Genomic DNA, 24,327 nt, shown 5'->3' with positions numbered 1-24,327 from the left:
TTTTTTCTTGCTTGCTATTGTTTCTAATGTATTTATAAGGTGATTTTTTTTGTTGCTTTGTATGTCCCTCCCCCACCGTATAACCCCTGTTTTCACTGTATTTGATGTTGGTATAATTTGAGGAAGGGAAAGGAAAAAACAAATTATTTAAATAGGGATACAGGTGGACCCATTGCAACAATGAGATGTACAAGATGCTATGTTGAAAAACGAACTTTCCAAGTTTGGGGGGGGGGGGGGGGGTAGTTGTGAAGATGGGAGGGCCGGGATGGTAGGGGAAAAACAGGAAAAACAAAGGAGGAGGCAACAATGCTTGATAAGAAATGTACTCATTACCTTGCTCATGTATTTGTAACCCCTCTGTATGGTATTTTCACAATAAAAAAAATTTATTTAAAAAAAAAAAGAAATGTACTCATTACCTTGTTCATGTAACTATAACCCCTCTGTACAATATTTTCACAGTAAAAAACTTATTTTAAAAAATTAATTGGAAGTTTCAGAAACCAAGGTCAGAGGAAAGAAAAGAAAGATGAAGAAACATATAAGAAGGTTTTGATCTGCTTACTTGTCAAAGAGCTTGTGTAATTATAAAAAGACTGATGTTAAAGCTGGGTCTTTTTGTGCCAAGACTACTCTCTTTTCCAATATATTCTAATAAAAATGGTAAGTATCAACAGATATGGCTTTAATAACAAAAGAAAATAACAGGTACATTATTTTAGTGGGCAGCTAATCAATGCAATAGCTATTATCAAACTCTGCCCTGAGCTAGGCATAGTGGCTCATGCCTGTAATCTCAGCACTTAGAAGCTGAAGCAGAAGGATCACAATTTGGAGACCAGCTTGTGATATACATACATACATACACGCATACATGCACACATATATACAAATATATATGCACATACACACACACCTCAAAAATATAAACCTGCCTCAAAAAAAGCAACAAACAACAACAGAAATCCCTAAATTGGTTCTCCAATGAGACTATGATGAATGTTCTGCCACTAAAATAATCTGAGTGCTTCTTAGATTGGTAGGAAAAAATAAGTTAATAGATGGCAGTTTCTAAATAATTTGTGGCCAAATTCTTCATCTTTGGCACACCAATTACTGATTTTCTTTGACCATTAGCAGGCTATAAAATACAGGATAGATAAAAATTAAATTATTCAAGGAATATTTATGAATCCTAAGTTTGGTTAGCTTGAGAGCTGGGCCAGTTTATAGATCCATATATTTGTAATTTTACTTGTTTTTCTCTATATAGGACACTTTAATCCTATTATGAACGATCCCCAAAAGTTCTCCCATTTAAGACATTAAAATTAAATGTAACAGTATCAGAATAATGACTAGATTTTTTTAACTTTTTTTTTGCCAGTCCTGGGACTTGAAGTCTGGGCCTGGGCACTGTCTTTCAACTCTTCAGCTCAAGACGAATGCTCTACCACTTGAGCCACAGCATCACTTCCAGCTTTTTCTGCTTATGTGGTGCTGAGGAATCGAATCCAGGGCCTCATGCATGCGAGGCCAGCACCCTACCACTGAGCCACCTTCCCAGCCCAGATTTTTTTAACTTTTTAAGTGTATGATAGGGTCCCAAAATTTCACTTGCCTTTTTCACTCCTTGCTGGTATTCTACTATTTGAGCCATACCTCCAGTTCTGACTTTTATATTTTGGCTGTTTAAGCAATCTTAAAATTACAGCTACAGTAGAACACAGGTGGCTCACACTTTCAATCTTAGCTACTCAAGAGGCTGAGATAAGAGGATCTTGGTTCGAAGCCAGCCCAGGCATGGAAGTCCAGGAGACTCTTATCTCCAACAAAAAAAAACAAGCCTCAAAAAAAAAAAAGCCATAAGTGGAGATGTGGCTCAGTTAGTAGAGCACTAGCCTCGAGCATAAAAACTCAGAGATAGTGCCCAGGCCCAGAGTTCCCGCCCCACGACCACAAAAATAAATAAATAAATAATAAAAACAAAAACAAATAAATTATAGCTACATAACACATTAAATTGCTGGATTAATAAAATCACATTTCCATAAAAATTCATTTGTCCATTATCGTTACTATTATTATGAATTTCTTCCAACAATAATAGTTCTCCAACTAAACATCAACAATGTTCAAGACTTTTTTCTTATCCAATTGGTTTTTTTCTTGTTCTAAACCTGTAGAACAGAACTTGTAAGAAATTGCTTTTCCCACTGTGTAGGTAAAAACTGGATGATGAAAGTAACTGAGTAGTCACTTGGTTGATGTCATATACAGAGCGGCTGACAGACCAAGGACTAACTTGGGTCCTGAGAGCTGATGTCAGCTGCAGCACATTACTGCCCTCCATGTTCCTTCGTTACACTGTTCATTCAGCTTCATACAGTCACACACAGTGCTTTTAATCTTATGAATGGCACTATTACTTTTATTACTAATAACAGTCTGTTACCATATGAGTCTTTTCATCCTAATGACATTCTTTCTCCTGACAGCATTTTATAGACTTTACTTAATTAACTTTTGCCAATCTCCTATGCAAAAGAAACAGATAATTGACCACATCTAAAAGTCACACAATTTTTTGTTGTAATTATTCAATAACTGGCCTTCTCCCAACACATTAGACTATCTGAAAATGGCACTTCAAAGTCACAAAGAATGACCCTGATGTGTCTACTCAGACAAAAACCTTTCCACACAAGTACACAATCTTTTCATCTCACCATCTAAATGACGGAAGGAAAAAATACACTGTCAATTTTCTATTGCTACTTGAAGCCCAGTGCTAATTCATCATAGCCACTGAAGGATATATTAAATGTTCGTCTACATTAGCAATCAGAATTAACATGCTCGTGTAAATGCAATAATTTTGACATTTTTGCTACCACTCTCAAATGGGTGAGAGAGATTCAAAGACTTTTTGTAATAGGAACTAGACATGAAAGGGGAGTACATAAAAGACAAAAACTTGACCTGGGCATTGTGGCTCATGCCTGTAATCCAGCGTCTTATGAGGCAAAGGTCAAGGATCAAAGTTCAAGGCCAATCCAGGTAAAAGACAGCGAGATGCTCCCTCATCTCAAACAATAAACCTAGTGGGTGGCTCATGCCTGTGATCCCAGCTACATAGGTGGTATAGTACAAGGATTGTGGACCTGAGTAAACCAAGATTATCTCTGAAAAATAAGTAAAGCAAAAAAGGGTTGGGGATTTGACTTGGTAGTCACATACCACACAAGTTAGAGTGAGGCCCTGAAGTTAAGTCCTTGTACCAAAAAAGAAAAGAGAAGAAAAATCTTTCAACAGTGGGTGAAACAAGAGGAAAACAATTTGAAGTAAATCATTAGAAAAGTTATCTTTGTATAAAAGGATGCTTCAGTACTCTGAAAAGAGGTAAGAGTAAACAAGCTTTTAAACTGAAGAGCAAAAGAATAGAAAGTAACAGTAATGCAAGATTTGGGAAATAGACACAGGGAAGAAAGCAACTTCCTCTTTGCTGAGATAGGAAAAATATCTTAAAACAAGGTTTGTGATGAGACAAAGATAAAAGGTTGGAGTACGATGACTTGAGGGAAGAACATAATTGTATTTTATTATATTCAGTAACTCAGGTCCCCTCCACCTTAATTTTACATGGTTCAAATGTTTTAAATCCTTTGTTTTTTTCATTTCATTTTTAAGGGCACACTGATACCTAAAGCTATTTTATGCCACATAAAAAGGTGAAATTTTATCTTTAGTTCTACCATGCTACAAATGATTAAGTATAAGGAGAGCATGAAATTCAATAACAAAAAATGAAATTCACAAGGGAGTGGAAAACAGCAAATCACATTTCAAGGTATAAAATACTCCGTCCATAACGTTATACTTCCATTGGCTTCTCACATATTATAGGTCCTTATTTTCCAAAAACTGAAAGTACCATGAAATATGGATTTCAGCAGCAGTCAGGATATTTTATTTCAGCCTTTTTCATTCTCTAGTGATAACTGGAAATTTGCAGATTTGGAAATATAAGTCATTTTTTCAGGAGGTGATGGAAACATAACCTGTCTGAATGGGTTTCTGGCAACTCCTGATAATTTAGTAAAGAACAGAGTCTCCAGCTATCAAACAAGAAAGAGGGACATCTTCAGTATTACAGGCACATCTTTCTCAGGGCAGAAAACTGCCTTAATGAAAATACATGAAAGAATGGCTATAAAATTTTTACACCCTAAAGACCCCTGTGCCCTCTAAGAACAAAATCTCAGTAAACTCAGATTCCTCCCAACAATACCCAAAACTTTCATCTGTTACCCATTGTACAAAGTTTCGTTTCACCAACTACAAAAAGAGTAGTCTATTTATAAAACTGGAACAACTGGAATAAGGATATGAAGACAGGAGAAAAAAATTAAATTGGCATGTAAACATCGTTAGTTAAGGCCCTGGACTATTTACTGAGCTGCTACATGCTGAGCCGCATGATGGGCCTTGGCTACATTACAATGGACATAAGCTGTGACTCAATCCTGTCAGGTATCTCCAGCCTGTCCAGCGGTCTAACCAACCCACTCCTCAAACACCATAATGTGCTTTTTAATTCCATAAACAAAGAAGAAAAATGGAAGCTATTAACAGCACAAAGACTTGTCACAGCATTATTAATACAAGAAGGTCTTCTTCTATATGTAAACATTATTCATAATGAGATTATAAAGTTGGAAACCAGATGACATTAGTTCCTTGTGGTCAATGCCAATATTTCTGATCTTACTAAAATTCTTCTAATTATGTAAGCTGGCTCTTAAGTTATGACCACTATCTTAGACTTTAAATGGCAATAGCTACTAAAAAAAAAAAAAAAATGGATCCCAGCACTAATATGCAGAAATTTATACAATTAACACTGTGGAAAAAGTAAATTAATATCAAGTTTTAAACTACTACCAAGCATAATGCTTTTAAACCAATGACCCTGCTTGGAAAGATGAATAATTTACATTATTTGCCACCCTCTCCTCCTATTATCACCTTCCACCTTTTTATGCCTCCTGTTATAAGACAATATTTGATAGTTTGAGACAGGTAGCAGATCGTTAAAGAGTCAACAGTAACACATTAACTTAGTAAGCATCCCTAGGCTTCTATTGTAAGATGGAAGAACTTGAACATATTACAATGTAGTGCTGATACAACTTGAGTGAATCACTAGAAAATAATTTTAAATGAAAAAGCCAATCCTAAAAGGCTATATATTATTCAGCTTCATATATAAAATATTATGGGCTGGGAAGGTGGCTCAGTGGTAGAGCGCTTGCCTTGCATGAATGAGGCCCTGGATTCAATTCCTCAGCACCACATAAGCAAAGAGAAAAAAGCCGGAAGTGGTACTGTGGCTCAAGTGGTAGAGCACTAACCTTGAGCTGAAGAGCTGAGAGACAGACGCCCAGGCCCAGAGTTCAGGCCCCAAAACTGGACCCCCCCCCAAAAAAAAAAAAATTATGGTGATGGTAAAATTATAGTAATGGAGAACATTTACTTCCTACAATTACATGTGAAATAAGAACTACCTCAACATAAAAATTCCAGTAACACTCTGGGCCTGAGTATTATGCAAACATAATAGCCTGTACTTACACAAACCAAGACAGCTGCCACAACACATTTATATAACATAATCACTTGGGACCACCATCATTTATATTCAGTCTTACCACTGATCAAAATGTTAGGTGATACATGACTGTTATTTAAAAACTCACTAACACTACTTGAGTCAGAAACAAGTATTTTATACTACCTTAACAGAAGTATAAAAAGAATAGACATGATAAAATAGCCACAGAAAAGGTGCCTGAGAAAACAATGGAGAAAAGTAATAACATCATGAACAAATAGCAAATTATTATTTAGGCATATTTAGAGACACACTAGATGTCACGCTATTAATTCAAGATAGAATGCTTACCCGATGCTTTGCCTTAATCCTCTTCCTGTATTCTTCTTTGTCAAACTTGTCCTCTTCCTGAAGTCTTTCCTTTGCTTTTTCTAAGTTGATACCACCAGCATCATCTTCCTCCTCTGAATCCTTTGTGGTAGATTTCTGTACTTGTGGCCACTGCTGAACCAACTACAGACAGAAAAAGTTAAGTATGCGGTGGGAAAAAAAGAACTTTCAAGAAACCAAATAATCCCATGTAATCATTATAAATTAGTATGTAACCATTTCCTGCCTTACAATTCTCTATGAACTTTCTTATAAACTTCCTAATTAAGGGGAATAAGGCACAAGTTCACAAAATTATTTGGAGAAAGTGGCTGCAGAGTAGAAATGCTTCCCAATTTTGTTTTTAATATCTACTCAAATTACTCAACTCAAAATCATCATTGAAATCAGAGCAAGACCTGTGCAGAGCAGGACTGCCAGAGCAGGACTAGTGTGTGCCTCCTGTGGGCTACTGAGGCATCTGCGTGTGTCCTAACAGAGCCCACTAAGCTGCTGTGCTGACTTTACTTTCCTGTTTCTCCTATCGGAACTAACTCTGAAGGCTGCTGTATGTCTTGTTTATTTATCCTTAGAGCCCGAAATAGTGTGTGACATAGTACACAGGGCCTGGAAACTGATCAATGGATTGCACTAGCAGCCAATATTATAGGAAAAGGGATTGGAAAAACTAAAGGTGAAAATTCGTTCAGGCTGCTCAAATCCACATGACTCTGCGCACATCATTTACAGATAGGAACAAGGTGACAGGCAGACAAGGGCATGCAACTGGGAGGGACTCTGGCTAAAGGTCCTGGCTTTTTCAATAGCCTACTGTATAATGCTGAACAAATTATTCTCTGTATACTTGTGTCCTCTCCAGAAAAATAAAGAGCCGACTCCATAATTTGTAGCTCAAACCATTATATAAAGCTTTACACAATTCGCACAAAAATGGTTCTTTTATCAAATAACTAGTTGCCAGGAGAATTTAAATAGGTGCCACTGTTTTCAAAGCCCGTTTATTGATCTGCAAGCTAATGGGAACCTCCCAGATGTTCACAAGGCCCTGCCTCCTCTCAAGCTTGCAACCACCACAGCTGTTCTTCAAGATGGGATTACTGTATTCTCAACTTCCAGCAACCAATGCGTTAAAAGATATTATTGCATGACTGGCCATTCCAGCAATCACTGAGCCCAAAGCAGCCAGGTCGGGGATCAGTTGTAGCAAAGAAAAGCCATCTCTCATTCAGACTCCTCATCCAAATGAATATCACAGAGTAAAAAGGTATACCCTCTGCAAGCTAAACAAAGAGCAGAAGTTCTTTCTGAGCTTCCAATCTAAGTTAAATTGTGGCTCAGAACCATCAACAGCTCCTATTAGCAATAAGCATAAGTGAAACATTTTATAGTTAAAGATTTGCAATCACCCTGGAGCTAATTGGTATAATCTGTGCAGTTAACAGCACACTAAGAAACCTCATTACACTAAGAGCACTCATCTTATTTTGCAGGGAACATCAGAGGCGATATGACTACATTTTAGTTTAGCCAGCATCTCTCATGCTCAACTCTCTTTTAGTGCTTTCATAAAGATTTATTATTTATCATTAATAGTGCTTTCCACTTCCAGCAACTTTAAAGCATGCTATAGATTTTGTTATCTGTCATCTCATTTTTTTACACCCCACAAATAACACCCAAATCTTCCTAACTTCAAAATTTTTAAAAAAGCAAAAGAAGAAGCATAGTCCTTTGGATACTGTCCGCTTAATTAGCATTTAAATCAGTGATGATGTAATGAAATCTACAATGGTGATACTAGTTGGTATAAAAAGCTCTCAACAAATTATTCTGAAGCTTTATCATACATTAAGCATTAATCTAGATATTGAGTATAGAAGTGAACAAAATATCTTCCTTCATAGAAAAATAGAATAGAAAACATTGATAGCAGTCAAATGAATGGACTTTGAGATTACAAAGCAAGCATTGTACTTGGTGGCATGGCTCAAGTGGTAGAGCACCAGCAATGAGCAAAAAAGAGAGTACAAGGTCATGAGTCCAAGACCTGGTACTGGCACAAAAACAAAAAACAGCAGAATTTAGAAAGTTCATAACCACCTATGTCAGGATCACCAGTAAGTATCTCAGTTTACTGTCAAGGAGAAATTCTTCTCCACAGCACAGGGCTGATGGAATGCTTACAGAAATAATGAGAGGAACGTCTGGGTAAGCCCTCAAGAAACATAGACATTCTCAGTAATGAGTAGCCAGTCAGCAGAAGACAAACCCTAGAATCACTAGACAAGTGTTTACAGAATCTTACCTCTCCATCATCAGTAAAGGTTATCTTCTTATTCACTTTAAAATTTCTCTTCATTACTTTTTTTGCTTCAGCAACTTTGGTTAATTTTTTCTTGACACTGGCTTTAGAAGGTTCTTTCTTCTATTTGAGAATAAACAAAAAAAGAGATGATTTGAGAAACAGTTGCTTTGTATTAATTTAACTCTAGTAATGTATCCCCAAAATTGAACGCACTTACTTACTGCTCTCATTGGCAATGAGAGGCAACAAAACACTGTCTAAAAATCAAGCTATTAAGACATAATAACTGATGACAGACACTCTTGATGCTCAAGGCTCAGGCCAGCCTTGGAAAGCAATCCTCCCACATACATCTGCTATGTAGCTGAGATTACAGTCATGCACCATCACTCCTGACTTATTAAGAGGAAGTCCTGTTAAATTTTTCATAGGCTAGCCTCAAGCTGCAATCTTCCCAATCTCCACCTCCCAAATGGGTGACTACCATGGTGACTACTATGCTCAAACCTGTTGTTTATTTTCTTGACTACAGAAATTCTGGCTGAGAGGAGATGGAATTTGAATGTCACATTGATTTATATTTCCCTGATAGCTAATGATGTTGAACGTCTCTTCATATGTTTGTTGGCCCGTGTTGTTAATTATTGATTTTTGGAGATAACACATGTACATGTATTCTGTAAAGGGTATTTACCTTAAAAATTATATTTCTTGGCCTGTTTATTAGCAAACTCAGTTTCCCTCCCAAGAAGTGTCTTATCCTCTCAGAGATTTATTTTTCAGATATATACGAAAAACAAAGTTACTAGAAAAGCTACCTCTTGCAATGCCTTGTTCATGTATATTCATATACACATGTAGCATCACTTTATAAAAGACAAAACACTCCAAGAAGATGTCATTTATATTCTGAAAGAGCTTGGCACCTGTGGCTCATCCCTGTAATCCTAGCTACTCAGGAGGCTGAAACCAGCCTGGGCAAGCAAGTATGTGAGACTCGTATCTCCAATTAACCACCAAAACAAATAACTGTGGAGCTGTAGCTCAAGTGGTAGAGTACTACCCTTGAACAGAAAAACTCAGGGAGAGTGCCTAGGTCCTGACTTGAAGATCTAGGACCAACACATACACCAAAAAAAATTTTTTTTGAAAGATATTTCCAAGTAATCCTACACAGAGGTTATGCAAATTTGTATTCCCAACAAAAATTCAAGAAGAGTCGATTCTCCACATTGCTTATTCCAGGCAAAGTAGTATGCTTTGAGTTTGTCAGTCCACCAGGTAGAATAAAAAAATCCAAGGAAGTTTTAAATTGACTTGTATCTTTTTTCTGACAGAACATTTATTCAAAGGCATCATTTTCTTGGGTATGATCTATATTCTGTGGTGCTATTTCTAAGTCATCTCTTCATTCATTAAATATGCTTCAAAATTTCTCTGCAATTCATCAGTTATGTTCAGGCTTTTGCCACTCTGGGTAATTTTTTCCCATCTTCTTCTATTTTGTTTTTTGCCAGATTTTAATGTAACTTCTTAAAATGCTTTCTTAGTTTGTCCTGTACTCTATAAATACTTTTCCAACTGTAAGATTTCTTAGGAATAAATTTAACTTCTTACAAGTCATTTTCTTTAGCAGTTTTAATAACAGCTCTTGGAAATAAAGAATGCGTTCATTAATACTTTATATTTCTATTCAGTAAGGCATAAAAAGTAAAAAGTATATCTATTGTTGGGGGAGTTATATGTGACTACATAACTACATTATTGGTACAAGAATAAAATTTGTAGCCGCTAAAATTTGCAGACAGACACAAAATATCAAAATGTAATTTTTGTTTCAATTTGAATTTCTTATGCATGTACACTAAAAGACTAAGAGAAAAACATAAAACACAAAACTGACAAAGCATCAAATTGTCCTCAAGATTCTACGATAGCCATAGGAAGTTGTTTCAAGGAACTTGGAAGATAAAGAACTACCACCATTACTATCAGTCACAAAAACAATCATGACTCCCATCACAAGGGTAAAATAAGAAGACTCAAACTAAAATCAATGGGAAAAGAAAACCAGTAATGTTTTAGATGAGAAGCAAAGAGATCAAAGTTGGAATTAGAGAGTCCAAAGAAATCAGATTATGTCTCCTTTAAGTGATTCCCATATGTGCCACTGACTAATAGTTTATAATGAAAACTATCTAAAAGTTGGGGGGGGGGGAGGGGGGGGAAGAATTCAACCATAAAGGCAACTTTAGAGATGATCTGTTACAGTCTCAGACACTCATGTCAAAGATGAGAACATTCCTTACTAAAAACTGCTTCTTGGGACTGGGAAGGTGGCTCAGTGGTAGAGCGCTTGCCTTGCATGCCTGAGGCCCTGGGTTCGATTCCTCAGCACCACATAAGCAAAAAGAAAAAAGCCAGAAGTGGCACTGTGGCTCAAGTGGTAGAGCGCTAGCCTTGAGTTGAAGAGCTGAGGGACAGCGCCCAGGTCCCACGACCAGACCAAAAAAATAAAATAAAAACTGCTTCTCTAAGTCTATATTTCTACTGGCTAAAATAGTCAAGCCTTACTCAAATTTATTCATGTTTAAAAAAAAAAAAAGCCAAAATGTCTGGTATAGAAGCCTCATATCTTTTTTTTTTTTTTTTTTTTTTTTTTGCCAGTCCTGCGTCTTTTTTTTTTTTTTGGGGGGGGGGGGGGGGGGGAGTCCCTCAGGCATGCAAGGCAAGCGCTCTACCACTGAGCCACCTTCCCAGCCCGGAAGCCTCATATCTTAACAATCCTAAACCTATCAAACTACAAGTATTTTCTAATTTTATAGTGTAAATCATAGACACATTTGATCATGATCATTTCTTTTAAAGCCTATCTGAATCTTTTAAGAAACCTAACACTGTCACCATCTAGTAGCTAAAGCATGTTGGTAAAATCTTTGAAAACTATAGCTTTAAAAATCAGGAAAAATAAATAAAATCAGGAATGATGGGTTTGATACTTTATGTTTTGCAATGTAAGAAACACCCTGGATTTTAGTTGAGGAGCAATCTGAATGTATTTATTACTACTTGATTGCCCATTTAAAAACAGCTAACTGCACAATCTAAAATACTGTTTTCTAAAGTCACATGCAGAGTAGAACATCAGCTTAAAGTGTTATTACAAGAACAAAAATTGTGTTTTCAGAATTCCTACACAGCAACAGTCCCAGAATTACTGAACACTAGAAGGGGAGGATGGAAAACAGAGTAAGTGGTGCATACAAAGTGCAGAGACACAGAAAGAACTCAAGACCCATACATCTGTATCAATATAGATGAAACAAGACTACCTAAGAGATCCTATAATAGTCTAAAAACAGTATCTCATAGGACTTTCCTTTGTAATAATGCCTACATTTATGCATGTCACATTTTAGAATTTAATAGAAAGTACACTGTAATCTATCCAGGCTGTGTGTAAATTTGTAAATATAATATTTCAAGATGAAGGCACTATTTGCCTCCAAGTCTCAGATATATTATCTCTGGAGTGGACTGCAATTGCTCCTGCCTGTTAGACATTCTGCACTCACTCTTGACTCTACTCAGGGTGAACCTATCGCAATCCCTTGTTTTCTTGTTTTGTTCCTCCTAGAATAGACTACAGTCTCCAAGAATGATTAAAAAAACAAATTCATTGTATTTCTATTTCCAGTGCATTACAGAAAGGACAGCATCTATGAAACATTCAATAAATAGTTCTGGAAAGAAGAATAAGTAAAATATGCATAGCTTCTTTTTCCACTCATAGCAAAGTCAAATCTTATCCCTACTGATTGCTTTTAAATTAAAACCTGAAGCTCAGATTAATTAAGCATTTGCTCAGTGTTGCATGATTTTAACCAGTGTTTGGTGTTGTTTATAATCTATAATCCTCATAGGATTTCTGTTCAAGCTACCTTAGAAGATTGAACAGTCCTAATTTGACTTGGTACTTCCTTTTTTACAGTTCTACCAGTTTAGGGGGAATGTATATGAGGACTGTTTTTTGGGTTTTTTTTGGGTCCGGTCGTGGGGCCTGAACTCTGGGCCTGGGCACTGTCCCTCAGCTCTTCTGCTCAAGGCTAGCGCTCTACCACTTGAGCCACAGCGCCACTTCCGGCTTTTTTTCATTTTGCTTATGTGGTGCTGAGGAATCGAACCCAGGGCCTCAGGCATGCAAGGCAAGCACTCTACCACTGAGCCACCTTCCCAGCCCCATGAGGACTGTTTATTTGAGAAACTTTTGTAGGTTTCAACTTTTTCAATCCATTACTTTTTTTTTTTTTTTTTTTTTTTTTTTTTTGTCGGTCGTGGGGCTTGAACTCTGGGCCTGGGCGCTGTCCCTCAGCTCTTCAGCTCAAGGCGAGCGCTCTACCATTTGAGCTACAGCGCCACTTCCGGTTTTCTGGTGGTTTATTGGAGATAGGAGTCTCACGGTCTTAACTGCCCAGGCTGGCTTTGAACCGCGATCCTCAGATCTCAGCCTCCTGAGTAGCTAGGATTACAGGCGTGAGCCACCAGCGCCCGGCCATTACTTTTTTAAATTGTTTTCATAGCCAGGCAATGTGGCTCATACCTATAACCCTAGCTACTCAAGAAGAAGAGATTGGGAAGCAGTTTAAAGCTAGTCTGAGTGCAAAGTCTGCAAGACCTTGTCTCAACAATAAAAACCAGTGTGATGGTGTGCCCATCACCTCAGCCAAATGGAAGCATAAACAGAAGGATCACAGTCAAGGCTGGCCTGAGCACGAATGTGAGACTCTATTCAAAAACTAAACAAGAGGTCTGGGGGCATAGCTAAAGTGGATAGAGTGTCTATCTAGCAAGGACAAGGTCCTGAGTTCAGTATTGTTTTAAAAAAAAAAAAAGGTTGCTTTTAGACTTTATTTTGATGTATATTTTTTTTACCATGATTAATGAAGAGGTTTAATATTTTATTTATTTTCTCACTTAGCCGCAAACCTGTTACTTCACTGTATAAAAATAGCACCAGCAAATGCAGTGCATTATAAAATGGAGCTAGAATTCTTCATCTGAGGTTGTCCAACAAGCACTTTCTTCCACTCCCAGTTATTTCAAATGGCAAGATCATTAGGTTAATCCAAATCCAGAGGAGGATATAAAATTACAACAGGATGTGTGATCACAGTATTATCCTTGGTACATTGATACATAATCTCTAGATTTTACCCTGGGCAATGAATTCTGAATACCAAATCCTAGGGTTTAGTCTAAAATTAATTAATGTATGGCAAAAAAGAACATAAGGTGTTTGTCTGCAATCACTGGAAAATAAAGGGTATTTTCTCTCATGGTAGTGTTGAGTCGTTGCTTTTCCTACCAGAAAATGTTGCATCATTGCAATTATTTTGATGTATACTTTAACTTCAAAAATAAAAACCTGCTTTCACATCCAAACATGATTTTTAAATATTAAATGTTATTTCAAACTGTAAGACTCCAAATCTACTTCCATTATGATATCACAGCTATTACGAAGTTTGTATTAAATACTTGTTACATTACACAGATACTTCATGGATTATAAGTATATCTAGAAGACCACCTAGAAATCCTCCTAATTTTTATATTACAAAACACATGATTATATTTATTCCAAATACAAAATCATATAGATGAGTGCCTACATTTCACAGTTAATCTTTTATTCAAATATGATTAGCCCTGAATACACTGCAAAGCAAAGCACAAGTAAATACTAATTTTTCTATCCCTATATGGTTAGTGAGGCCATGTAATTTATAATTTGATAAAAGTGGTTAATAAATATTATGTTGAGCAACAATGAGAAAATATTATAAAACATTTCTGATTCACTTTTTAAAAATCTTTAAAAGGTCAGCAAGCATAGAAAAACAGGTAATTTTCTCTTGAATGTTTCTTTCCGCTCCCACTGTCCCCCATAACCCCAACATTGCACAGACATGCAATGAGCTCAAGTTCCTTCCTTCACATTAAGGAGAATAAGGCATGGGCTCTACGTGGCCTTCCTAATAGAAATTGCCTTCTTTTTTTTTTTTGATGTTGGGCCTAGGGCCTGAACTCCTGGCCTGGATGTTGTCTCTAAGCTTTTTTGTTCAGGACTAGAGCTCTACCACTTGAATCACAACTCCACTTCTGGCTTTTGGGTGATTAATTGCAAATAAGAATCTCATAGACTTCCTGCTACAGTTAGCTTTTCAAAGCATGATTTTCAGATATCAGCCCCCTGAGTACCTTGGATTACAAGTGTGAGCCACTGGCACTCAGCCCAAAAACTTTTTTTTTTTTTGTCAGTCGTGGGGCCTGAACTCTGGGCCTAGGCACTATCCCTCAGCTCTTCAGCTCAAGGCAAGCACTCTATCACTTGAACAACAGCACCACTTCTGGCTTTTTCTGCTTAGGTGGTTCTGAGGAATTGAACCCAGGACCTCATGCATGCAAGGCAAGCACTCTACCACTGAGCCACCTTCCCAGCCCCTCAGAAACTCTTTTTTAACCTAATAAATTTTCTTCCTAAGTCTGCATACCTGCAGTCTTAACAAATGAATGTGTAAAAAAAGTAACTTTTAGCTGGGTGCTGGTGATTCACACCTGTAATCCCAACTGCTCAGCAGTCTGAAAACTGAGGATCACAGTTCAAAGCAAGCCAGGGCAGGAAAGTCCGTGAGACTCTTATCTCCAATAAACCACCAGAAAACCAGAAGTTCAGCTATGTCTCAAAGTGGTAGAGCACTAGTGTTGAACAGCAGAGGTCAGAGGCAGCACCCAGGCCCTGAGTTTAAACTCCATGACTGACACACAAAAAAAGTAACTTTTAAATATATCTCCAATATAATTTCTATAATCCTATAACCCTGGCCTGTCTGTCCCAAAATAATTTCCTAGCATACTATAAGTAGACAAAAACAGAGAGGTATGAGGACATTTATGAGGAGACCTTAGTGCTTTTTAATGTACCCACTTATACCTACCAGTGCCAAGAATGTGAAGAATCTGCCTCCTATCTTTGAAACTTGATATAAACAGGTACAATCCAGATTGGAGGAAGTCATTTTGTCCTAGCCATCACTTAAGTTCCTCCACATGACCTAAGTCACAGAGGCTCACTGGCCTTGCTTCTGCCATTGTCCCAAAGTCATCCTCAACAAACATCACGCAGGATCTCTTCCACCTCACAGCACCTTGTAGCTGGGTCTCACACCCTGGGACAGTTGCTTAGGCTGTGTAGTGTTCTGTTCTGCTGGCAGTAAGTATGTATTTGCTACATACCATGTCCCTCCCCGAAAAATAAAGCTACTAAAGGGACAAAATCTCAGATAGCTTCTATTCTTTAACACAATTATGGGACCAGCCATACTTTGCTTTAGGAATCCAATTTTTAACCTGACACTTTTAATAAATATTTCTGTATTAGGAAGTAGGCAGCTGGAAGCAATTTAGGAAAACAGAGCCTGATACATTTTTGCCTCTTTCAAGGTTTCAAAAAAAAAAAATGACAGTGTTGATTTCATTTCTAACTTTTGTCCAAAGTGGCTATTCTGTTGAATCCTACAACTTTTGGAATCCTTCTAGAAATATTTCATAAACTACCAAAAAAAAAAATCAGCAATACTTTTAAAGCCTTCACGAAGAACAAAACTAAAATGGGATTTGGTAAGTGATTAGCCAGCTGTTTCTGACATGATATTTTAAAACATTTAAGAGGTGTTGGAGCCATTGTGTCGGTGCCCAGAGGTGAGGCAATCAATTCTACTATTTATCTATGATTCCCATGTATGACATCTGTCTATAATGGCTGACATTTGACATCACAAGACATATATAGACCGCATCAAGATCAATTAACTGAACAGAAACACGGCCAAGCCATGGTCACAACTACTATGTGCAAAAAAGTTTCAAGCTCTACCTTGGAGTTAGAGTTGACTAATGTTAGCTAAGCAGAAAGCATTAAATGAAAAAAAAAAAAAAAAAGGCTGACTATTTTAACAAAGTGCACTACGATGCTGCCTCATAGTTAAAAATTGATTATTCTTACAAAATGGTGGTATGCAAACCAAACAATGGTGATTTAAAATATTACTAACTACACAACTCAGAAGGACAAAAGGCTCCTTGAAGATACTTTGAGAAACATTACCACACACAAATGTAAATAAGCATATGGATACATGCCCTCATGAAACACAAACACAAACACACACACACACACACACACACACACACACACACAAACACACCCCCCTTGGAAAGTTAAGTCATGATCAGAACTCTGTACCTCTAAAAAGCTACTTTATGCTCTTTCCTTGACACCACATTATTTTAGATGGGAACATCTCAATATTAGACTTCCCTGAGAATCTTTTCTTATATAAGGTCTAATACTAAGACTTCAAAAAAATGAAATGCAAAGAGCTGGTCAATAGATTTTTTTTTTTTTTGTCGGTCATGTGGCCTGAACTCTGGGCCTGGGTGCTATCCCTCAGCTCTTCAGCTCAAGGCTAGCGCTCTACCACTTGAGCCACAGCAACTGACTGGCAATACAGAATTTGGGATTTCTACCGACTTTTTCTGTTAATGTGGTGCTAAGGAATCGAATCCAGGGCCTCATGCATGCAAGGCAAGAACTACCACTGAGCCACCTTCCCAGCCCTAAGAATTCTTTAAGGAATTAATTGAATTCCTTTCTTTTTGCATAGAATCTTAGATATGACTCAACCCGGGATTTTTGGTTTGTTTCTTTTTTTGTCTTCCAAAGCAAAGCATTTATAAGGAAGAAATGAAAAGGATGATATCCTTCAATGCTTTACTATGTTTTTCCATCATAAATTATATGCTGAGCCTGCAGCAATTAATACAATTTCCATATGTCTCCCATAGCACTTAATTATTCTTAAAAGTTTGACAACAGTTGGAAGCTGTTGACAGATTCATACTCAATTAGTTTTTCTCCTACCTTGGAAGAGTCCCTGCTAGTCTGTTAGTAAATTAGTCACAATAAAATGTATTATTTTCAGGAAATATAACTGCCACTAAGATCTAGTGAAAAAAAACACAATCCTCAAAGAAATCCCAAATTCTATAGTGCCAGTCAATTGCTTTAAAAAGAAATTACTCTCCCTTCTGCTATTCCTACATACTGTCTCATTTAGGAGCTGTCAATAAACTTGAAATTCTTCCCCCAAAAGAAGATTTATAAGAGTCAGCATTTTTTTATCCTTCAGTTATGTTTAAGTATGGTATTTCTTAACTCTATTTGCATTTTAGAGATTCTTCTAGGGGCTGGGAAGGTAGCTCAGTGGTAGAGTGCTTGCCTTGCATGCATGAGGCCCTGGGTTCGATTCTTCAGTACCACATAAGCAAAAAGAAAAAAGCTGGAAGTGGCGCTGTGGCTCAAGTGGTAGAGCACTAGCCTTGAGCTGAAGAGCTGAGGGACAGCGCCCAGGCCCTGAGTTCAGGCCCCACGACCGGACCCCAAAAAAAAAAAAAAAAAAAGAGGTTCTTCTACTTCATCCATCTAGACATCAACTCTTTAAGGGTTAAAAACTGTCTTATTTACCTTTTAATTCCTACAACAAGTACCTACACCATAAATCAATAGTTATTGAGCTGAATTGACCCTGGGCTAATCAAGATCAATTTTCTCTTAAAATATTTAAAGTCTCCGAAAAACATTCCATTTTATCTATTCTAATGTTAACTTGCTTAAATAACAGAAATAAATGTAGTATTTCATATTTGACAATTATTTGTCAAGAAAAGGAATTCACTGGCTCTGGACAATACTGTGATTTGAGAAGTTCCACTGTCTAAAAGTGACCTTAGGAAACCCTCTAAGTCACCTGGATAGTGAGTGTACACAGCTGAATACAACAGGGCAAATACTGCCTTCTACAGGATGTAATTCCCCACATTCAGCCTAAGTGGACTTCTCACATGATTGCAGGAACCCACAACCATGTCTAGTACCCAAATAGTATGTGTGCTTAATTACATGCGAAAACATCAATATTCCACTTCTACTTGTTCTATAAAAAGGGAGAAAGAAAACAGGACACCTCAACTAGTATGAAAATCTATTATGCGTCCAATAGAATGCCTAAATTCTGGTTTCTCTCTTTTTCCCAATAAAGCTTATGCCCTATGACACTGTGTAATGAATGTCCTAAGTGTTGGTGACAAATATCAATCCAGATACTACTTAGTTGACAAATGAAGAGGTTACAAACTCTGTGGAACTGTAGCTGATTAGAGGTGCCTTGTGTCAGATATCAGGCTCGATGTTTTACACTTTATTTACTCATCTGAGCTACCCTTTTGCCTGAACCTTAGAGACTGTCTTATTTACCTTTTAATTATTCAGCTATTATTTAATTATTCAGCTATAAGAGACAGAGTCAGGTTCTAAACATAAGTCTGCCAAACAGAATATAAACAATAATAGTATTTATGTCATCTCCAACACAATAGGCTGTTGGTATTGGCCCAAAATCCCAATCTAAAATGTTTTAGCCAAAATTCAGTATTACCTTTGAAGGTCTATACTGGTACCAAAAAAAGCAAAAGACAGACTGAATTTTCTTCTTCTGCCACTATAAGAAAAAGACAACTGTAATTACAGATACAAGTAAATAAAAGCTGGGGGTGGGAGAGTTAATAAGAGTTCAGTGACATCCTTTTAGGATGATTGTGAGCCAAACAACAGCATGTATAGAACAAGACAAGGAAAAGGACAGCTGTGCAAAAGTAAGACAGTTACAATGATAAAAGGAGACAATAGAAAGCAAAAGTCACATGGAAGGAGGGAAGAAGAGAGAGGAAAAATGCTGTAAAAACAACTTCTCATGAGTAGTGATGCATTACAAAAACATTGCATCATCCCATCAAATCATACTTCCTCTTGTAACAGACTCCTAGACTGTCAACTCTAGATCGGGATAATAAATGAAACCAATGTTGGTTTCTAGAATTTCTTAAACAGATATCAGCAGGTTGCAAAATAACACCTATTCATCTAATAAATACATCCCTATTATAATGCTTGAGGATCAAAACTAGAAGCAGTAACTCAAAAAAGGGAAGAAAAGAAAAGAATAAGAGTATATCAGAACATACAACAAATCTCTGGCATTTAATATGGCTACTTCCAAGTTCACATGTACCATTTTCAGTACTATTTACAACATATTCTAGATTATTCTTTTTTAAATACTTTACTTAATACTTTACTTAAACTATATAGTATGTTGAAAGATTTGGTTGACTCCATTAAAACTGAAAACATTAAAAAAACTTAATTGTTCTAAATAAATTATTTATTTCAAACTAATTTTGAAGACACAGCTTTAATGAAATATAGTAAACAGGGTGAAATGATAGGAATTCTATTAAAATGCAATTAATTCTACTAATGCTAATTCTACTAATTCCACTAATGCTGGAGTTATGACATTACAAAACTCAGAGTTTGCCTCATTAATTTAAATTTAGGATGACAGGGATCAAAACTTCCTAATAAAGACCAAAAACTACAACCGAATAAAAAAATAAGTCACTATTATGAGCTACTTGAATACCTTTGGAAAACCTCAATAGACTAAGGGCTGATTTGTATAGCTAAGTTGTCAGACAAGATGTCTACCTCAGACAAGGCAAGATGTCTACCTCAGTTTTTTATTTGTTGCTATCTTTCTTAATAAAACTAGATGTATACATATAAGGAGAATTTTTTAAAAAAAGAATATGGTCTATTCTAGAAACTTAATATTCAGAACACTATGGGTTTAAATTTTTTTATGGAGAAGAAAATGTAAACTGATTTAATAATACTGTATCAAACACAAAAACTACTATTCTACATCTTTGTATACTTCTATTTATATACTTTATATTCTGATTTTCACAAGAGGGTTTATGAGGAAATTGGAGCTGTGAGAGGTAAGAAAACTTGCTCATGAAGAGAAAACAACATAGTATATTCAAGATTCACAGGTCTCCTGACATTTAATCTAGCAGAATTTTCTCTACAAACACCAAGCTACTTCCAATCTTAAAGTAGTTTAACAATTTCACAAGTTCAGACACTTTGAAAACATGTTTCTAAAACACTTAGCATACACTTAGCTCACGCTTTAAGGAAGGGAGAAAAGCAAGCTAACACAACACAAACCTACTTGCTGATTCCATGGCAGATTCTTTACCAAATATGTCATTTCTCTTCACAGGGTAGGCGAGTAAGTGAAGGTGAAGACAAATTCTTTTGTTTTATCTTAATTATTGTTAGAAAGCTTTGATCTAAAAATTCTCTTAACAAAACTGAAAAAAAAAAAATCACACTATGACATCCCATTCGTAACAGCCGTTCTGACATCCTAGTGCAGAATCTGAGAACTACTGTACAGGGCTCCTCTGTGCAGGCGGACTCTCATCCTCCTTAGTGTGACAACATGGAAACTGGCACCTAAGCACAGTCAGGGCTGCTGCCAACTTACGAAGTTATCATGTATGAATTTCAGCATACACCTGACAAAACAGTGCATCAAACAACCACCAAAACATTTTCATCTCTACAGATGGACAGACAGCAGAGGAAAAAGAATGGGGAAAATAAATGCAAACCAATTAACAGATCAGACCCTGAAAGGGGGAGTATAATGTAAAGTGAAAACCATCAAGTGAATGGAGAAAAATGTATAACCACAAATATTACAAAAATAACAATATTCAGATAAATGGTTCAGATATATTTTTTGCTCACTAAAATTACACATAAGCATCATCTCACACAATTTTCCCTGTAATTGTCCATTAACTAATACGTAAGTCTGGTACAAGAGGTTTCAAATTCTCACAAAATGATGATGACAGGACCTTAATATAAAAGAAGGACTGTCTGGGAAGATATCAGCAGGAGGGGAGAAAAAAGAAAGGAAATGCATCAATTTTAATGCATCAATGCATTAAAATAGATGGGAGTGAGAGCAAATGGTAGGGAGTAAACAAGTATTAGAAAAATTTAAAGACGTAAGAAAATACAAGGAGGTCTGGGAAGGTGGCTCAGTGGTAGAGCGCTTGCCTTGCATGCATGAGGCCCTGGGTTCAATTCCTCAGCACCACATAAGCAAAAAGAAAAAAGCTGGAAGTGGCGCTGTGGCTCAAGTGGTAGAGCACTAGCCTTGAGCTGAAGAGCTGAGGGACAGCGCCCAGGCCCAGAGTTCAGGCCCCACGACCGGACCCCCCCGCCCCCCAAAAGAAAATACAAGGAAGACGAGCTCACACATTCTGTTCCCTTAAGCCCATTGATGAGGAATGGCTAAGCAAGCAGATAAAGTGACAAAGTACAACAGTAGCAAAATGAAGCCCTCTCAGTTCCTCTTCAGGCTCAAGGTCACCTATCAGCAATCAAAGAGTGTATTTATTTATTTATACCTTTCCTGATTTGAAAAGGTTCTCAAATTGTCAAAATAACCACTTGCCGTGGGCCAATAAGAGTATTTGCACTCTCCAGAATTTTACTGGCTATGAAAAAGGCACACTTCTCCTTGCAAATTGTATACTAAATTCAACTCTGAAAGGTTTTATAAATAAAACTGTTGAAACTCTAGTCACATGTGCAATATACTATTTACTTGACAAAGTTCTGTCTCCTAGAATGGGTCTTTTGGTCATAGAAATCATTTATTTGTTATATCTTAGTGTGGATTCCTTGCCATTCATCACTATTGCAGCTTAGGAGAAAGACTTCTCAAAATTGGACTTAGGCCTAAATGTAAGAGCTGAAAAATACGAAGCTTTGTGAAGAAAACATAGGAGAAACATCTTTGGGATGAAGACAAAGAAGAATAACAAAGCTCTAAGTCAAAAAACAGAAAACTGATAGGCAGACTTCTATCAAATTTTAAAACTCGGTGCTTCAAATAAAAAAAGAAGAAAACAGAGAATTGGAGAAAAAAACATTTTTTACAAACTGCTTGATACCTTGGGAACTTTATATTCTATTCAGATATTTAAGTAATCTTAAAATCACATAATTAAAAAGGTAAGCAACCCAATTTCTTTCAAACAGCAGATTTCAATCAACATCACCCAAGCCAACACGCAAATGGCAAATAAGCACAAGAAGACTGTTATCACCATTACACACCAGAATACATAATTAAAACAGCAATGTGATAAACCTCTCTACCCACTATAATGACTCATTTTTTTTTATGGTAATAGCAAGAGCTGGCAAGAAATGCAGGGGAACTGGAACTATCCTACTCTGCCAGCCAAGCAAAAGTCACAATCACATTGAAAAACAGGTTGACAGTTTCTTAAAATTTTTAATTAATACTATCAAGAACCCAGTAATTTCACTCTTCAGCATTTACTCAAGAGAAAGGAAAACCTATCTCCACAAAAAGATGTTCAGGTCATGTTTACTTGTTCTGGACAAGAAATAGTATAGAACTAGTATAGAACTAGTATAGTCTGGAAAAAGCAAAAACATAGTAACAATAAGCAAAAAAGCTGCTAGAGGATGGAGGTGGTGACCAGCATCTTTCATTTCAGTCCAAGACAGCTTTTAGAAAAATCTTCAATGATAAAAATGCTCAAAATTTAAATGTAACAGCATGAAAAGGCCATAAATATTTGTCAAAACTCAACTATTTTTAAAACTAGTGATCAGAGTTGACTTTGTTGAAATCAAAATTAAAATGACTTTTTTTTTCATAACTTTCCTGTTGAGGCTCGATCTGGCAAGAATGGCTCGTTCCTGCTCCATGGTACCCCATTCAACTGAGCAGCTTAACTGGGGGCTAAAGGTTTACCTCGGAAGATCCCTCATTTGGCAGCCGATGCTGGCTATCAACTGGGAGCTTAGCAGGGACCCCAGACTGAGGTATTTGTGGGCTTTCTCTGCCAACATGGTAGTAGCTTTTGTCCCTGCATTCAGCATCCAAAGAAGGATGGGCAGAGGTGGTATCATTTTTACGACATAAACTAGGAAGTCACATTAGCATCTTTCCCTCTGGTGGCAAACATGCCTAGAATGCAGAACAGAAACATAGCCCCTTCCTACCCCTGTTTATGGAAGGAATATTAATATTACATTATAAAGCAAAATGTATAAAATGGAAGCTTCTTTTCTGCCTATATTGGAAAAGCAATCTACCATATTGGATTTTATCATGTCCAAGAGTGAGAGCCATCATGGCAGTGAGGAAATAACATGATCTCATCTATGCTTTGGGATGATTAACTCCAGAAGGCCTGATAACATACTACAACAGAGATTGAAGAACATGTGGATGTTTATGTACCTATTAATGAAACATTTCCAGAGTCAAAACCAAAAGAGTCCCTGGTAGGAATTTGGCTGGAGTGAATCAAAGAAATACCTTCCAGTGCCTTTGATTAGGAGTGAAATGTCTTGGTCATCGATGTCTACATCTAAGTAAGCCAACAGAGCATCCTTTGGAATAACAGTAATGCCATTAAACAAGACAAAGACTGTAAATTATATTTTGGAACAGGTTAGAATCCTTTTGAAAAAAAGAGAGGAGAAAGCCACACAAACAGCACATTTTTTTACATAATCAGAATAGAAGAGAATCATTTTGATTAATCACTTGTTGGCCAATTCCTCCATTAAATACACTGTACCTCACTCATTTGTTTATACTTTCACTCAATTGTCAAGTGAACTATGTGCTCCCTTGTGAAGGTCAAAGCCTTCATAGATCCATCTGCCATTGTTCGTCACATTCAAAAGTCAGTATGCAGAGCAAAACCAATTTAAGATTATTAACTTTTTCATTTCCATTTAATTTCCTGTGACAACTAACCCTCAGAGTCACAATGTTTCCTTCACTCCTCTAATGAGCTAAAGACAGCTTTCACATTTATTTGACTTCTTTCTAAATTGGATGCATTTGGCAATACTAACCATTTAAATGAGCCAATGTCTAAACCTGAATAGGTTTTGAAAATGTTTCACAATGTT

General features: G+C 36.7%; 1 protein-coding gene across 1 annotated transcript in view; it reads right to left on the bottom strand.

Annotated features, from left to right (window-relative positions):
* Ddx10 (DEAD-box helicase 10) overlaps positions 1-24,327 on the bottom strand; it is a 118,092-nt gene that overhangs the window by 48,818 nt on the left and 44,947 nt on the right. Inside the window, exons 14-15 of the mRNA XM_042682879.1 lie at positions 8,313-8,432; positions 5,969-6,130 (exon numbers count right to left, since the gene is read on the bottom strand). Coding sequence (XP_042538813.1) covers positions 5,969-6,130; positions 8,313-8,432 — 282 coding nt within the window. The remainder of the gene's footprint in view (positions 1-5,968; positions 6,131-8,312; positions 8,433-24,327) is intronic.

This window comes from Dipodomys spectabilis, unplaced genomic scaffold (genome assembly GCF_019054845.1).
Source record: "Dipodomys spectabilis isolate Male_0828 unplaced genomic scaffold, ASM1905484v1 ptg000076l, whole genome shotgun sequence".
NCBI lineage: Eukaryota > Metazoa > Chordata > Mammalia > Rodentia > Heteromyidae > Dipodomys > Dipodomys spectabilis.
Note: the sequence above shows the minus strand (reverse complement) of the source record. Positions and strands in the feature narration are given on the sequence as shown.